The sequence below is a fragment of the Lepus europaeus genome, chromosome 2, assembly GCF_033115175.1.
Source record: "Lepus europaeus isolate LE1 chromosome 2, mLepTim1.pri, whole genome shotgun sequence".
Lineage (NCBI taxonomy): Eukaryota > Metazoa > Chordata > Mammalia > Lagomorpha > Leporidae > Lepus > Lepus europaeus.
Genome location: NC_084828.1, coordinates 147,706,557 through 147,724,328, shown reverse-complemented (window position 1 = coordinate 147,724,328; position 17,772 = coordinate 147,706,557). Strand labels below are relative to the sequence as shown.

General features: G+C 55.7%; 1 protein-coding gene across 1 annotated transcript in view; it reads right to left on the bottom strand.

The window, feature by feature from the left end:
* Window positions 1-17,772, bottom strand: part of SLCO2A1 (solute carrier organic anion transporter family member 2A1) — a 73,890-nt gene that overhangs the window by 35,936 nt on the left and 20,182 nt on the right. The window contains exons 2-3 of the mRNA XM_062178985.1: window positions 4,540-4,677; window positions 1,405-1,567 (exon numbers count right to left, since the gene is read on the bottom strand). Of these exons, the coding sequence (XP_062034969.1) occupies window positions 1,405-1,567; window positions 4,540-4,677 (301 nt within the window). The remainder of the gene's footprint in view (window positions 1-1,404; window positions 1,568-4,539; window positions 4,678-17,772) is intronic.

The window sequence follows — 17,772 nt, the reverse complement described above, 5'->3', positions numbered from 1 at the left end:
GGGGAAAGAACACAGCAAGCAAGGGCCTGAGACAGCAACAGCGGACCTGCGGCTGCCTCTGGGGAAGAAGTGGGGAGGCAATGTCTCATTTCTTTAGAACAAAGGCTTCCATCACCCAAGCGGCCACCAACAGACAGATGCATAAACAAAACATGTCCATGGAATGTTATGCAGCCTTACAGGAATGGGGTTCTGACACCTGCCGCAACACGGGTAAGTCTGGAAAACACGATGCTAACTGAAATGAATCAGATACAAAAGGACTGTATGAGTCTCTAGAACAGGCAAATCTGCGTTGACAAGAGGTGGGTGCTCAGTAGCCAGGTGTGGGGAGGAAGGGGAGGTGGCAGGTGCTGTTTAGGGTACACCTGCTGCCTGGGGTGGTGAAAAAGTTTTAGAACTAGTAATGGGGGTTGCACACCATTGTGAGTGTATTTAATGCCATTCAGTGCTGAATTGCGCAGTTAACAGTTAAAACGGCAAATTTTATGTTACATCTAGGTTTTAGCACAATTTTAAAAACTAGGGGACATGCGGTATAGCAGGTAAGCTAGTGCTTGAGATGCCCACATCCCGTATCAGAGTGCCTGGTTCGAGTCTCAGTTACTCCGCTTGCAATCTGGTTTCCTGCTACTGTACCTGGGAGGCAGCAGATGAAGGCCCAAGTACTTGGGTTCCTGCTACCCACGTGGGAAACCTGGTTGAAATTCCTGGCTCCCCACTTCAGCCCGGCTCAGCCTCAACTGGTGTGGCTCCACTGTTAACCCATATGCCACGAAGCCTATTCTGATACAGCTGTTCTTAAAAAATAGATATGGAGGGAAACTGATGAGTCTGGATGGTTAGCACAGGAGTTTCTGCTCTATTTTGATATGACAAATATATAATATACGCAATATATAATGAAGCTATAATTAAAATGGCAACATTTATATAAATACAACTTTAAGTATATTTTAATTGGCTTTATTTTGAGTTTTTTCATATTAAAAAGAAATAAAATAATTTTTAAGGAAAAGGGAACTCTTTCTGGGTAACTCAGCGCTGTGTGAAAACCATGTTTGTGAAGCGTGCAGCAGGCTCACCACCCCTACCCTGGTACAGGGCATCTCATTGCAATCCAGAGATCTGGCTCCCCCAAGCGCCACTCGTCTAAGCAGCAGGAGACCCGAGTCTCCCTCTCCCCAACTCACTGGGCCTTGGGGAAGCTGCTGGACACCTGCGAGGGTCAAGTCCGCATAGCTGTTCTCTGCCTCACTGGGCGTCGGATGAGATGCTAGAATGAGAGCACCCTGGCCCCGAGAATGACGCCAAGTGAAGACAGCCACAGGTCTCACTGGGATCCATGCTTCCGCTTTCCCCCTGCCAAGCACGGCTGCTGACACGGGACTGGGGGCCACTCACCGACGCTGACCGAGGTGTACTGGTAGGGCTCCGAGAGGAAGTGCGGCAGGGTGAGGATGAAGGCACCAGCCGCCAGCAGGAGACCCCCGATGCCGATCAGCCGTGGACGGTGCACCCGGCTGCCGAAGTAGCTGACAAAGATGATGAGGATGGCATTGCTGATCTGCAGAGAGAGCAGCGGGGCTGAGTGAGAGCAGAATTCCTGTCCTACCCACGCACAGAGGACAGCTTACCACACCTGCTCCAGGACAACCAGAGAGGGGAGAGGCTGTGCAGCCTAGCTGGGGCCTAGGCAGAGCTGCAGTGCCAGCCTTGCACTGGGCCATCACGGGCAGCTTCAGCTTCCCCTCTGCTGGCAGAGACTGTCGCCAGCCTCTGTCTTCTAGAGCAGGCCAAGCGAAGAATCCAGAGACCACGCAGAGCTCACAGCCTACCCTTCAACCATCTTGGGACTAAACCTTCAAGACAGAAATCCAAAGAAGTCTCCGATCCCGGCTGGCTCCTGAATCCAAGGACTCCGGCTTGTAGTCAGAGTTTCTCATCATGCCACAACCCTTAATCTATAGATGACCAAACTGGGGTTCAGAATATTTCGTCACTTACCCAGGTCCGTGGAGTTAGGTAGGAGGTAGCACGAGCTGGGATTTCTTTGCAAACACGCCCCAGAGCCTTGGGGGCCCTATCCTGCTGGCTCTCTGATCTGCTGTCCTCCACCCTCCACTCTACCCCCCCCCCCCCCCCCCCCCGCCACTCTGCCTCCAGCTGTTGTTGAGACACATCACAGGCATTCCCTGCCCTGGGCTAGTCCACAGGGCGCCCTACAAGGGTCAGCAATTCCAGGTCTGGCTGAGGGGCGGCTTCTCACTAAGCCTCCCTGATCTCCGCACTTACAACACACCTGCCAACCCCACTGCCAGTCCCACCACCGTGCCCCACCCCTTCCCCTCCACGGCTCTATCTTGCTTCCCGGCATGTGTCATCATTTGGTCTATCGTGGGTCTTATTTATTTATCTTCAGAAGGACACGTGGGCAGAGATCTGTGTCTGTTCATTCCTGTCTCCTGGGAACGCCCAACGTTGTGCGTTCAGGAAGATGGGGAGGGAGCAGCCAGGAAGACAGAGTGTATCAGGCATGCAGTTGGCACTCGTTAAAGACTTGTTGAACTAATGAATGGATGGATGAGTCCATGGTAGGTTTTCTGGGGGAGAGGACACAGTTGCTTAGCAGACCACTGCTGCCGCAGGGCCAGGAGAAAGAAGCTACCACCACAAGAGGAGGGGAGAGAGCAGGTGTGCAAGGCGGGGGCCTGGCCCGAGCAGAGACCTGCTCCAGCCTCGGCCGGAGGCGGCTCTGTGACCTTCTGGGACTTGGGCCTGGAAGGAGAGCTCTGCTCTTGAGGTTCATGGACTTTGTGAATGTCCTGTCTCCCCATAGTTTTGCTACGCTAACTGGGGCTGGCTTGGAAAGTCTGTGTGAGGGATGGTGGAGGCCCCCACCCCCACGGAAATTAGCAGGAAGGACAGGGTGGTGGGCTCCGTCCAGGCTCCCCTGGGGCCCCAACTTGTCTGACCGCTGAGGCTGGCTGTTCTCTGGCAGTGGAGCCCTTTTCCAGAGCTAGGCTCCCATAATGGATGCTTTTTCAAATCCAGGGATCTAGCTGAGAAGTGGATCTTGGGCCTCAGCACCTGCAGCCTTGGAGTGGCCTTGCTGGGACACCACAGAAAGCAGTCACAAACTGCACCTGTGCCACAGCCCTGCCCTTCTGATGTCTCAGTCCAGACAGGCCCAGGGAGCATGGAAGGAGGCAGGCAGAATGCACAGCCCCCAGGCCTCCCACCTGCCGTGTCTGCTCAGCCCTGGCCTGCAGATGTCTTCTCTCATCCACCACGTCCCTCTCCCATCATGTCCACGGCACGATCTAAAGTCAGAGTCTCAAAAAGTCCATCTGAGAGAACGGACATAAAGCCTTAGATCCGTGTTGACCTTTCACTTACATACAGCGAGCAGGCCCCCATGGCTCTGCTCTGCTAACACAGCCACGCCCTGCCAAGGCCAGCCCTGCCCTGCCTGGACTGCAGGACACAGCACTATCTGAAGAATCCAGCTGTCGGCCTGAGCTTTCTGCACTCCTCCAGGCTCTCTCCCCCAGCTCAGCAGCCCAGCCTCAGCTCGCACTGTGATCTTGCAGGACCTTTGGAGAGCCCAGGCTCTCCCGCTATCTCAGTGGCTCACTGTAGTGCAGAGCCCCCAGCCCCTTCCCACCACTTTGGACTATATAAACCCCTAGTCTGCAAGAGAGGGGGCTCTCTCTGCTGTGGGTTCCCCTGGGAGTGAGCCCCTCCCAGGCTTTATCCTTCTGAATAAACCTGGTCTAGCTGTGGCCTCCTACTCTCTTCTTTCCTGATAAATTTCATGGATGTTTTCCCCCATTTTGATTGAACTATCGCCCTGGGCAAATATTTGCCTAATCAACACCCTGTCTTCAACAAGTCCCAGCTAGGTGCTCCGTGCCCCGTGCACACTGCAATTGTGCCTGGGCCCATGCTTTTGTTCCCAGCCTAGGGACAAGGTTAATGAGATCCTAGGGTTCTCTTATCTGGGATGAGGTGGAAGACAGGAGTCACCTTATCAGCACGCTTTTGGTTGTGATTAGCGGAGGGGACTGGAACACCGTGTTGAGAATGATTCAGAGGCTGTGTCTGAACTCTGGAGGAAAGACAACTGCGAGTGAGCCACTCGTGTTGCATGCCAGGGCCAGCCAGGTTGCTGGGGGCGTCATAGAGATCTGACCTCATTCAGGTGTCAAGGCTATTAAACACCAACAGTCCCTACAAGCCTCAGGAGACAGGAGATGCCCGGGCCTGGGGCCACCCTTGCAAACCTGGGCCATTGCACATGTCCTGCCGAGTCTCAGTGCCCTTACCTGTCTGGTGGCTATGAGCAGAGCACCTGTTCAGAGGCTGTCAGCTCAGCGCCTGGCACAGGTAGAGCCCCAGGAGCTGCAGCTGCTTCTGCTATGCCCACTCCCTGGCCCCCGTGCACACATCCCAGCACCCTGCTCTGCTGCTCTCCCAGGTTCTATAGCCAGGGAGGTGCACCCCATGGGGTCTGATGGGTCAGTAGCCCGTACTTACCTCGTTCAAGCTGGAGATGAGACCCGAGGAAGAACTGGAGAGCCCGAAGCGCTTCTCGATGGTGGTGAGGCTGCTCTTGAAGTAGGCGCTGTACAGGAGCTGGCAGAGCTGCAGGAGGCCGTGGCAGAGCACGAACATCTGCGAGAACACACCCAGGACATGAGCTCTGCGCGCCGTGAGCCCCGCTCTCCTCCCAGCCTCCCCTGCTGGGGCCCAGCAGTCAGGTGGGGCTCCTCTCCCTGACTTCACAAGGCACTCACCCCACAGGAAACACTTGGAAATGTTAGCTTTCCTATCTTTGCTGCGTTCTTACCACTGTTAGCACAAACGGCCCAGCAAGACCACAGGACAGGGCTGGAGAGCCACCCCCGAGGGAAAGGCACCTGTGCTCAGCCAGGCCTCTGGGCACTCACCGGCTTAGACTGCTCCCTAGCTGCTGCCTGTCCCCTCTGTGCCACCACCCACAATGCACCAGGCCGTACCGAACCTGTCCTCCAGCCCCAGTACCACCCTCCAGGGTCTGGCTCTGATGTCTCAGTGAGAAACCCTTGGTGTGGCCTCCAGCCCACCTGGTTTGGAATAGTGTCCCCCTCACATCCTCACAAGGTTGTCAGCTGTTCCTATGGAGATATCTCGGCTCTTATGGCAGCATCGCTGATGGTGCTTGCTGCCCGAGAGGGACGATCCCCTTCCTGGAAGCCATTTGTCTCTGAGTCCCACGCCACCTGCACTCCTTGTGCTGTGGTACCAAGTACACACGAGTTCCATGGCTGAAGGGCACAGGCACACAGCAGGGAGGGCAGGGGAGGAGTTGAGTGGCCGAGCTCTGGGCCTCCTGGGCTCACAGCTCTTTCTCGAGGTTGGGAGAGTGGTGGTCACATTTCACAGAGGGCCAGAGCTCTTCCCTTCCCTGAGGGGTTGGCATCTCTGGACAGCACCTGGGGCTCCACCTCTACTTCTATTTCCTCCTGGAGCTGAGCCCACCTCCTTCTCAGGGGCCTCACCCTAGGCACTTGGGATCTCCCACCTGCCGGGCCAGAGACTTGATGAGGCCAGCAGGTGCTTCCGGCAGGCCCAGCACGCATGTCCATGCTCGTCACACCTGTGAACCTGGACGCCACTCCAGACTGCTGCCTGACCTCGGGCCATGGCCACCTCACTCCTCTCCAGTGTCCAAAGGAAACCACCCCCACAACACACACACTCAGGTGAAGTTGTGTCCCACCTCCCGTGCCCCACCTCCCTGCACAGCCCCCACTGAGTTTATTTCACACATTCCAATGTTCACATTTTGTGAGAAAGGCATTTTTTGTCCCTGGCTGTTTGCACAAATGGGGAGATGAAGCTTGAGAGAGGTGACCCCGAGAAGTAAGCGTGTGTGGGCTGAGGAGAGATGCCTGCAGCAGGCCAGGGCTGGGCCTGTCTCCCGTTCAGCAGAGCAACCTCAGCCACATCCCCCATCCTGGGCCCTTGGTCTCCCCAATTGCAAAGTAACTGGGCTAGGTCAGTGGTCCTTAGCTTTGATTGCAAATACTGTAGATGCTGGAGCCAGGGATGCCCCTGAGATACACCCAAGCCCAGACCCAGAGAATCAAAACAGGTGCAGGAAGATTCCCCACCTGACTCATTTGGAAAATGTCCCCCAGTGGTCTCTGGGCTTCAATTATGGGAGCAGGGGACACACACTGCGTGCAGAGGGTATATGTGAGGGATTAAGGGAAGAGGCAAAATGATCACAGAAATCCTCTAGTTTGTAAATTTGGGCCATGAGAGAAAAGAAAGGACGAGTGTGTGAAGTGGGCTACAGGACGTCAGGCACAACGGAATGGGACATGCCAATGTCCGATCGTCTTCCCCAGCACTGGGCATCAAAGCGCCTTCACGTGGGGAGTCGCCCGCGGCCCGGGCTGGACTCAGGAAGGAAGCGATTTCATCTCGGAGGCCTCGCCAGAGCCTCTTCCTCCATTTCCCAGAGACTGATCCCCACCCCCAAACAGCCGGCGGTCTCCTCTGGGACACACGCCCATCCTGTGCTTGTTCACGGGCAATCCCACAGTGCCGAGGATGACAACGCTCACAGCTCCGTTTCTCTCCCAGAACCTTCCCGAGCGCTTTCCGCTGAGGTCCATCTCACTCTCTGCTGGGGAAAGTCCACCCGGACACTCCGAGATCCCTAACCACTTCCCAAACGAGACTCGTTCTCTTCCCCCACAAACCACTCCTCTTTGTCTTTCTTCCGCCCTCACTCTCACTGAGAATTCTGCTAGAGGCCCTGCCATCTCGCACCTAGCATTCACCGCATTGCCAGGACCTGTGATCTCGGCACATCTTGTACGTGGCCCTGGCTGTACCTCCAGGTATATGCCTGGGCTCAGGCCCCTCCCTGGGCTCCCATGGATTTCTGCAACATCCCCCCTGCCATCGGTCTTGCCTGCCCCTCCAAATCTTCCACCCAAACACCCCAGAGAAAGCTCACGCAAGCGCAGATGCACCCCCACGCCCCAGTCAGCATTGCCCACCAGCTCCCACTTCCTACAAGACAAAACCCAATGCCCTGGGTGCAATATCCATGAGGCTACAGGTCCTGCACCCTGCCTGCCTCTTGTTGAGGCCAGCCATATCTTGCAAAGACAGCCATGCCGCCCACATGCACGTCCACCATGTGACAGCGACACTCTATCACGAGGTGGAGTCTGCGTTCTCCCCCGTTGGATGTGGGCCAATCTCAGCTACGTGCTTCAATCAGTGGGGGAGGGAAGCAGGTGTCTTCTGAGGCTTGGACCTAAGGCAGGTAGAGGATCTTCCTCTCTTAGGACCCCTGGAACCCAGACCTCAGGCGGCGTAGGGAAGCCTGGTCTTTCTTCCTCCCACAGAAGCCCCCTATGGGTGCTCCGCCAACACCTGCATCTGAGGTTTCAGCCCTCAGCTAGCATCCACTGCCAGACGTGTTACTGACAAGCCTTTGGGTGGTGCCAGCCCCACCCCTGATGCCAAACAGAGCAGAAATGAGTGAACCCCGCTGAGTCCTGGACAGACTATGGGTTTGTCAGCAAGCTAAGCTCTGGGCTGCTCCAACAGGCAGTGTTAGTGGCTGCCACACACCTTGCCCTTCAAACGCCACCAAAGGTACATGCTCAACGTGCCCCAGAGCACACACACCACGTCTTTGCCTTTGCTTTCAGTCAGCAGGGTCAGCTCCCCCTGCCCTCCGCAGGCCCCTTGCCCGGCATGTGGCTCCGTTGTGTGTCTAGTTCAAGGCTGCTTCCAAGAACGCCAGCCCCCGTTGCCGACTCCTGCACCAAGGCCTCCCAAAGCAAGCGCGGCATTCAGCAGAGGAGTGATGGCTGTCGTGACAGTCCGGAGAGAGACAAGAAGCCCAGGATCCGAGGCCTGGAGGGGCACGGTCACGTGGGGAGGACCCGGATCATGGGAGCCTGTAGAGGTTGACTTGACGGGGCTTTCAACTGAGCCTACGTGCAAGAACTGAAGTGGCTGTGTTTGCAGCCTGGGGACAAGGAAGAGGTGAACGCTACGCATGGAGCCAGTGCCCTCAGAGGATGAGTGTGCATGGAGAGGGGACAGCGAGGGCAGCTGTGGAACACGGGCGTGTGTGTGTGTGTGTGTGTGTCTTCCCCTGGTCAACTCAATCTTGAGCCAGCAGGAGCGACCTGGCGGCTGCCCACGTCCCCCGTGGCTCACGATAGGAAGATGGGGACGGAGGAGAGGAAATTTGTCCCCACTCTTTCCCAGAAAGACAACTCCTTTACTCTTTCTGCTATGCACAGACACAGACAGTTCCAGTTCCTCCCCAGGCTGCTGGGCTGGGTACTCCGGCCACAGCCAGCTGGCACCTTCCCAACTCCCCCACCCCTCACACCTGTCATTGGCCACTGCAGTCCAGCCGAGCGGCAGCACTGGCAGGGACCTGAGCCCTGGAGCTTCAGCTGCTGGCAAGGGGCAGACACGGGGCTGTGGGCAGGGGGAAGATGCTAAGGAGACAGAAAGCATGGGCAGGCAGGTCCAGTGGGGCTTTCTGGCCAGGGTCACTCGGAGTCCCAGCCACTGTCCTCACACACTGCTCTCTGTGTATAGAATCCCGGAACCAGGCTACTCAGCCTTGACAAGTACCCGCTACCTGGCCAGCATGGAGACAGAGCAAGAACGCCCCGACAGAAGGCCACGCCTAGAGAACACTGCTGTGAGAGTACTGCAGGTGCATGGGTAGGACACGAGAAGGTGTGCTAGCTGGGAGCAGCCCACACTCACCATCATAGAGGCAACACACTGCTTTGGTTTCTGACAGTCTGGAGTTGGGATCCAAACAAGCCCTGGCTCTGTGAGTGAGGAAGGGCGTGAGCTTCAGGGACGCCACGATCCCACCTGAGTTGTGGCGAGGATGGTACCAGGGAGCGCTGGCCACTGGGGGGATGCTCAGTGAGCGGGGACTTCCTCCACTCCCCCTCTTACCCCCCATAATCTGACTTCTCTGCTGCTTTTCACTTTCTGGTGGTGTGAGAACAGATTTCCACGCGGGGCACCACTTAAGCCTGAGATGCCCAGAAAAGTTTGGGAAACACTGCATACAACAGCCCTGTCTCAAAGCTATATGCAATGACGTAGGCACGTCGAAGGCCCTGAGATGCCCTTCAGTGCAGACCTGCTCGGCCATGCCCGATGCCACATTTGGTAAACGCCTTTAACTATGTAAGCCCCATGCCCCCAGCACCCCTTTATATCTAACAGACACCAGATGTTGCAGAACAGACGTTAGGGGAAGCTAACACGCCCCTTTTGGAAAGCAGCTGAATCTTGGGATTGCTTCACAACAGGAAGAGGGTAGGGATGCATTCCGTGCACTGGGTGACTCTCAAGGCCGCACTCCTTGTTTGCTGTCTCCTCATCCTATTTCATTTTCTTGGCGTTCAGTGCTTCCTAAGATTACATCCCGTGTTTGTTCTCGGTTAGTGGCACCTGCCCCATAGGAGCACAGACCTCTTGGAGGAAAGACGAGGGCCCAGTGTCTGAAACAATGCCTGGCTCATCACTGGGTCTCGGGCTTAGCACACAGTGTGTTTCCAGTGTGCTCCGGGAGCTGCAGGTCGGTTTGAACAATCTGTCTTGAGTCTCTGCAAATTTCCCTTTGTGCAGCTTCAGTCCATTTGTAAGTCACACAATGTACAAGGCACAAGGCAGCACGTGTGGAAGCAGCTGCCTCGCTCCCTCACTTGGCTCAACTCCACATCACCCAGGGATATTTCTAGACCCAGCCAAAAACCTACAGATTTGGAACTCTGGGTGGAGGGATACTTTGGTGTGGTGGAAATAGGCTACATTTTTATGGTGGTCTTATGGATACAGGCACACACATTTGTCAAAACTCATCAAGCTTGTGTGCATTTATTTTATATTAAAGATTTATTTATTTACTTATTTGAAAGAGTTACATAGAGGAAGGGCGAGACAGGAAGAGAGGTCTTCCATCCACTGGTTCACTCCCTAAATGGCTGCAACAGTCGGGGCTGGGCTAAGCCAAAGCCAGGAGCCAGGAGCTTCTTCCAGGTCTCCCATGTGGGTACAGGAGCTCAAGGACTTGGGCCATCTTCCGCTGCTTTCCCAAGCACATTAGCATGGAGCTGGACTGGAAGAGGAGTAGCTGGGACTTGAACTGGTGCCCATATGGGATGCCAGTGTCACCAGAGCCTAACACACTGAGTCACAGTGCCAGTCCCTATGTGCATCCCATTACCTATAAACTATATGTTGAGAAAAGTGGCTAAAGAAAAAAGACTTATACCCATGAAGATGCTCAGTCATGTGCTGATACTCAGAAGGGAATTCCACAGTTTTGATTTCGCTTTTTAATTTATGAACCTTGGCAATGTCATTGGAATAAGTTTGTTAATTTAAGGAGCTTATGTGGTTTCAAAACCCACGTAAATATCTAGGCTCTATGTGTGCTCATGGAACCATTGAGATTCGCACTGTGTGTGTGTGCATGCATGTGTGTGTGCAAGTGTCTGTGTGCATGTGTGTGTGCGTGTGTATTAAAACGGGCACAGCTGAGAAGAGGCAGCTGGTGGAGAAAGCCCGTGTGGGGCCGACGTCTTGCAAAGAGAGGGAAGGTTCCTGGGCTCCTCCACGTGCACGCCCTGCTCACAGCCCCGTGCTTTCCTCGATCCTGCGAGAGGGCGGACAGGAAGGAAGCAGAGAAGCTGGAGAGGCCGTGAAGATGCTTCTCCTAAAAACGAGGGGAACTACGAAAGCCGGAAGCGAGGCTGAGACACCGAGTGAAGGCACAAACGGGGCCCCGGTCCACACCACGCTTCCTTGAGGACCACAACGTGAGAGACCTCAGGACCAGGGTGCCTGGAAAAGTCAGAGGGCAGCCAGGACACGGCTTTGCTTGATGGGCCAGTCCGGGAGTCTCTCCCAGACCGCACGCTGGCAGCACCCTGACCACCATTAGTTTGCAGAGACACAGAAGCCTGGCCGCAGGGCTGCCGGGCCCAGGTGCTGCAATGCTGTCCCCATGGGACGATCACGTGCACAGTGACTGCCAGCCCACCCTGTGTCCATGCAAGGCCAGGCTGGGGCTCCCCAGCCTGATACAATTTATTGAGCTCCCAATTTGCTACGTCTGCGTGACCAAACAGGTCACTGACTCAGCAATCGAAACGGGGCAATTTTCCCACAGTGGGGAAGGAGAGGAAAGAGCAGCACAGGGAAACCCTTTCCCAGCCCCTCACAAGCTCAAGGCAAAGATCATCTGTCTCCTTCTCCCCGGGCTGGAGCCTCTGAGGTCCACAGCTCCGCTGGGAGGAACCAGAGAGTGACACAGCCCAGCTCTGCATCCAGCCCTGTGGTTCAGGGACAGCCACCTCCGTTTGTTCTTAGTTTTTCTGTGCATAACTTCCACCCCCTCGAAGCAACGTGCTTGTGCTGTAACCCCGTGACTTAGCACTGCCAAGTGCTGCCAGCGCAGCAGAGGGGCTAGCCGGCTGCCCGGCCCCACGGCTCCCTCATCCTCTCAACGCTGCAGGCTTCTCGCAGGATCTTGTTTCCATCCAATCTCTGCACACTGTGGCAAGCAGGCTGGGTGCAGGGGCACAGGGCTCCGTCCTGGCACAAACACCTGCACCATCTGACAGCTCCCTTGCTCCATGCACCAGAGATGTTGCTTGTGTCTTGTCTGGGGTTAGAGGTCAAGTGCTGTTCTGTGTTAAACCCTGGCGTTTAGCTTCACCGCTCGCGTCTGCCACACCTGCCGATTCTAAATCAGTGGCCTCCATGGAGCTGTGCCACGCCCAAGGCTTCCTGCCGCAGGGCTCTGCCTACTAGGGATTGAGGGCCCGCCCTTCTCCACCGCAATCCCTCCATCCACACCCTGGCCACCATCCATCCTGCTGAAAGGACTGACTTTTAGCCTCCTTTTTAAATGCTTGTTGGATGTTGGTTTTGTCACTTTTTATTCACTACGCTCATTATAACAGGGGTGACGACTTGTTCTGCCATCTGGAGTTAGAAACCCAATCTATTTCCTGATGCTATGTCTCGTAGACAAATCATTCTGTCCCTGCCGTTCCATGGGAAAAGGAAAAAGCTCCAAACAGTACACACAGAAGCTCCTTGACCGACGGTGGGGTTACATCGAGCGAAGCGACTATTGGGTTGAAAACGCATGTAATACAGCTGAACTACTGAGCGCCGTGGCTTAGCCTGGCTCAGCACACTCGCCCCAGCCCCCAGCTGGGCAAAGCCGTCTAACACAAAGCCTCTTATAACAAAGTGCTGCACTTCTCACAGCACTGATTGAATTCTATACCTGAAGTGAAGAGTAGAACGGTTGTGTGGGTGCAGTAGAAACAAATGCTAAATTGAACCACTGTAAGTCAGGGACTGTCTGTGTCAGCGGACCCGGCTGTCCAACCAAAGCCTGCCCAGACGCCTCCTCTCACCTCACTGCATTCCTGCACCCCGGTGCCCCGTTTCTCCGGCTAGCGCCTTCCGGGGAGTTGGTATATCTCTCAGGGGGATCATGAGTCCCACTCTGCTTCCACTTCACCTCCTGCTAATGCACCTGGGAGGCAGGGGATGGTGGCCCAGGTACCTGAGTCCCTGCTCTCTCCCTGTGGCAAACCCAGATGGAGTTCCTGGCTCTTGACTTCAGCCTGGCCCAGCCCTGCCTGTCACAGGCATTTGAGGAATGAATTAGTAGATGGAAGCTATCTCTGTGGCATTCCTAAATAAACAAATAAACTTAAACAAAGAAAAAAGAAGTGAACCCAGAAGGGTGACTCCTGGCCTTGAGTGCCCCAGTGTGGTTGAGATGCATGCACTTGGGGAGAAGGAGGGACTCGGGTGGCTCCTGGGAGCCCAGCAGAGAACTGGAGGGGCGAGCAGGGTCCTTCTCCCTGTACCCCCAGATGAAGACAGGAAGCGCGCACAGATCAGACACATCCTGGCTGGGAGGGCCTCCTCCAGCCCGCGGGCCTCCTGCAGCTCCTGCAAGGGTGTGGCTTTGGATGCAAAACCCCGGCCCCTGCCCCAAAGGGGAGCGTCTCTTTTAAGACATGATTCGGGAAATCAACTCTGTTCCAGAGCAGGAAGAATGCCTGCCTGAGATAAAGTCCCGAGATTCAAAATAGCCGGGCCGGGGTCAGAGTGGGTGGTGCCCACAGCAGCCATGGTAACAGGTACTGCTGGTATTATTAGCAGTATCATGAACTCCAGCAAGCCTTTGATGGGAAGGAGAAAAATGAGCAGGAGTTTAAAAGTGGCACTTTGATTTCCCTCCCAGCTTCCTTCTTCCTTCAGGGGGAAGCAGCGGGGCTGGGGAGCAGGGCGGGGGCCCTGCCTGGAAGGGAGCGGCCAGGGGTCGGTTGGCCAGGCTGCCCACGTGCCCCCTGCTTCCCTCCGGTGCCCCCTTGCTGGCCTCACTGCACTACCCACAAAGGGAACCTGCTGTCTGCCAGGGCTCCTTGCCCACTGAGGAAATCCATCCCAAGGCCCGGGAAGACCCGCCTGTCTGGTCTCAGCCGAGGCCGCAGGAAACCCCAACAGGCACAGAAGCAAGGGCCAAGGCACGGCTCCAGCCGAGGCCCGGCGGGGCTGAACCAGACCGGGCTCTTTGGACTTTTATTTTATTTTTTTAGCTTAGAATACTCGGCTTACATAAAGAGTCACACCTGAAAGGCACCGTACAAGATACAACCAAAAGGGTGCCGGAAGTCCAACTCTGCAGAAGCCGGTGGGGTTGGGGTTATAACCCATTTTTCTATTTTAGGTTAGGATGAGCTTATGGAAAACTGGATTTTGAGATATCAGGGTCCTGGGGGCCCTCAGAGGTACAAAGACAGAACAATCTGGAAAAAAACAAAGTGCAGGTTTCCACGGCTGTATACATGCTCAGGAAGGGAGGTAGCTGGGCTCCTGGCTCCTGATAATCCCCGGAGTGCTCAGGCACGCTCTTGGGGTTGTCCAGGGCTGTTCTGGTTCTTTCCCAGGTGCCTGAGAATGGGGAAAGCAGAGGGTGAGAGATGGCCCAGGCTCCAGCCCTTAGAAATCAGATTGAGGGGTCGGCGCTGTGGCGTATTGGGTAAAACCGCCTCCTGCAGTGCTGGCATCCCATATGCATGCCGGTTCGAATCCAAGCTGCTCCACTTCTGATCCAGCTCTCTGTTATGGCCTAGGAAAGCATTGGAAGATGGCCCAAGTCCTTGGGCCCCTGCACCCAAGTCGGGGACCTGGAAGAGGCTCCTGGCTTCGGATTGGCACAGCTCCAGCCTTTGCGGCCAATTGGGGAGTGAACCAGTGGATGGAAGACTTCTCTCTTTTTCTCTCTCTCTCTTTCTCTCTCTCTCCCTCTCTCTCTGCCTCTCATTCTCTCTCTGTGTAACTCTTTCAAATAAATAAATAAATCTTAAAGAAAAAAATAAAGAAGTCACAGAAAAAGAAGCCACAGATTGGGAAGACCACCCTGGCAGGTATGAGACATGAGCATAACCGTGCGAGACTCAATAAAGTTGTCAGATTAGTGTGAAACACACAGCTCAGGATTTCCCAGAAAAACAAAATTAGCACTGGAATTCATACAGATAGGCGTCTAAATCCTTCTTCAGAAATTCCTAAAGCCTCGTGTGTGTGTGTGTGTGTGTGCGCATGTGTGCGTTTTAAGCCAAGCTCACCTCGGTGGAGAGCAAGTGCCATCTCGTCTTTGGGGAACTTGGCCGGGGAGCCCTTGGTTGGGCTGAAGCGAGGCACCCCTGGGGAACTCGCTTTGAATCAATTTGTGGCAGGAAAAGAACATTCCAGCCGCAGGACTGTGGAAACCTCACCGTGTTATCTTCTTCCTATTCTTTGTTCGGGTAACCAGATGGGATGTCAATGTTTTTTTCTCACCTCCCGGAAGGGTTTGAAGACAAAGCCCTTCCCTTCCTGCCTTCAAGGAAAGGGAAGTTAGTTTTGTAGAGAGAAAGTGGGGATGGGTGAGCTGGTGTCGCAGGCGCCAAGCGCAGTGGCGGCTGAGCCCAGGGAGACTGGCCAGGCAGGGAGGGACCCCGGGCCGAAGGCGGGGCTGATGGCTTCTCATCGTCTTGCTTATTTATTGACTTGCCTAGCTCTGTCCCTCCTGGTCACTGTTTTGTCTGCAGGCACAGAACATGTGTTCAGTAAATACTGGCGGAGTGCAGTTAGTCCTAGCGCAGTCCAAGATCTAATGTGCTTCCTTATGTTCACAACGAGGAAAACGAGGCTCCGGAGAGGCGCTTCGCAGTCACTCAGGTTCGCTGGCGGCCGCCAGCAGCCAACGCACACCAGCCACCACACCACCCCGCCGTGCGGCTCACCACGCAGAGTTGGGAGAAGGAGGTGGCGCTGCAGTGGTTTTCACCATCATTGCCAGTTCCTAGTGCCACCTCTACGGCACTCCGCAGCGCGTGGCACCCCCCAGGGACTCCTCACTGGTTGGGACAGTTCCTTCTATCCCAGCGCTCTCGCACTTCCTCGGACTGCTCCTTCTTAGGGACCTGAGAGGAGCCCTTTTCTATCTCCCCACTTGATGCTGGTCTCCCAGTTCCCAGCCCCAGGCCTTGCACTAAATGCATTCCCACATTCAGCTATATCTCCCGCCAGTGCCTCAGACCCACGCCCAAACACCGCGGCTGCCTGCACTGCCGCTTCCCCATTCCAGTTCACGCCCGGGGCCTCTCCCTCCACACCAAGGCTGGACCCTCTGTTTCCGTCTCCTCTGCCACCCCAGGCCCAGTCCCCAGCAGCTCTCCCCTGACCTCCATCACTGCTTCCTAGCTGCTTCCCTTGCCCAGGCTGCTCTCCTGCCCCTCTATTCTTTAACCAACAGCCACAGTCATCCTTTGAAGACGCTTTGTTGACGTCTACCACGCATTTAGAAAGCGTATAAATCACCAAGTCACAGCTTGAAAATCTCACAATCCGGTGTGCCTGAGGGAAGGAACCCAGGTCAGCAGGTAGCTCACTACCAGCTTCCCAGAAGCCCCACGGGCCCTCTCAGTCCCTGCCCACCTGCTCCCTGTTGGCTACTTTGCAGCATGCTCTTCTGCAAAGGGACAGCAGAGCTCTCAAAGCTCGCAGCAGCTCCCAGCCCCGAGATGAGCATGCAAGCATAGCGCCCTCCTGCTGCCCTGCCCGCCCCCTGCTCTGGCTGTACCCACCAGGCAGCTGTCTCTGCAGCCCAAGCCACCTAGACTCAATCTCTGGTCATCAGCAGCCGAGCGGCAAATTCACGGCCCACGTCAAACACCCACGGCCTCAGAGTCTCTGGGGAGGGGCTGTCCTGTCTGCTTGGGTGGGGGGAGGGTCTTCCCTGCAGCCCCTCCTTTGCTGAGCTTCTATCATCCCGGTGGCAGGGACTGTCCTGTTGCACATCCTCTACTGCTGCGTAAGGGCACCAAGCGCAGGCTGCGCGCACAGCCACCGTGAGTGTTTGGAGCCCCGCAGCGGTCCTGGCAGCCGCAGCACGCCTGCCTCCAGCAAGGCAGAGTGGGTGCTTTCATGAGGGAGAGCAACCCGTGGGTCAATGATGCCAAATGAATATGTCAAAGGGAAAGGAGAAATGCCAGCGACGGGTGCCAAGCACTCGGCACTCGCAAGCCAGAAGGGAGTGGCGATATAAAATGATCAAATCTGATTGGCAATTCATTGTAGAAAGAGCTCTCTCCCTTCTCCCTTCTTCTGTGTTCATGATCTTCCAAAAACAACAACAACAATAACAACAACAAAACCACAAGACCAGGTTCTGGAGGGGCGGAAAGTTGCAGATTCTTTCACGTCCTTCAGCATGACACCGGGCCCAGCTCCCAACAGAATCATCTGCATTTGGAGCATGGGAGGCATGGACCCCGTTTTGACTCTTGGTCTTGCCTTTTTAGCAGACAGGAGACTGGACACTCATTGTTCTGAGCATGAAAAGGGGTACACTGGTGAGTCACCCCGGGAATAAGTTAGGGCCCTGGCAGCACGGGGAAGAGCCTTCAGCCAGGGGACCCCGTGCCGGGTGGCCTGTGCCCACCCCCCGCCACGTGCTGGCTCAGTGCCCCAACAGCTGCAGCCCCCGGAAGACCTCCTGGCAAGCCACAACACAGCGGGTTGACTCCAAGCCTCCATGGAGGTCTGAGGGCAAAGCTCCCCAGGTGTGGAGCAGGAGCCCCCGCAGCAGGTGCTGAAAGCTGGGCGAGCAGGCGCCTGCCACGAGGAATGGCACAGACAGAGGGCATGGGTGTTGGCGGTTTGTTAACAAGATGACGCACAAGGACACGCAGTGGAAACAGCTTGCTGGGCCATGTGGCAGGTGCTAGAGGAGCAGCACAAGCGACGGTGCCGGAGGGGCTCGGGACACAGGCAGGAGGGATCCCTGGAGAAACACAGATGGAGCTGGGTTTTTAAAGATTTTTAAGTATCTGCTATTTATTTGAAAGGCAAAGGCAGAGGAAAAAAGAGAGACTTTCTTCTGACAGTTCACCCTTTAAATACAACAGCCAGGGTGGGACCAGGTCAAAGCCAGGAGCCAGGAACTCAATTGGGACGTTCCATGTGGACGGCAGAGACCTAAGTGCTCCAGTCACCCCAGGGTGCACATTGGCAGGGACCTGCAATTGGAAGTAGAACTGGGACTCGAACCCAGGCATTCCCAAATGGGATGTGGGCAGCCCAAGCAGAGTCGTAGCCGCTGGGCCCCATGTCCACCCTGGAGCTGGGCTT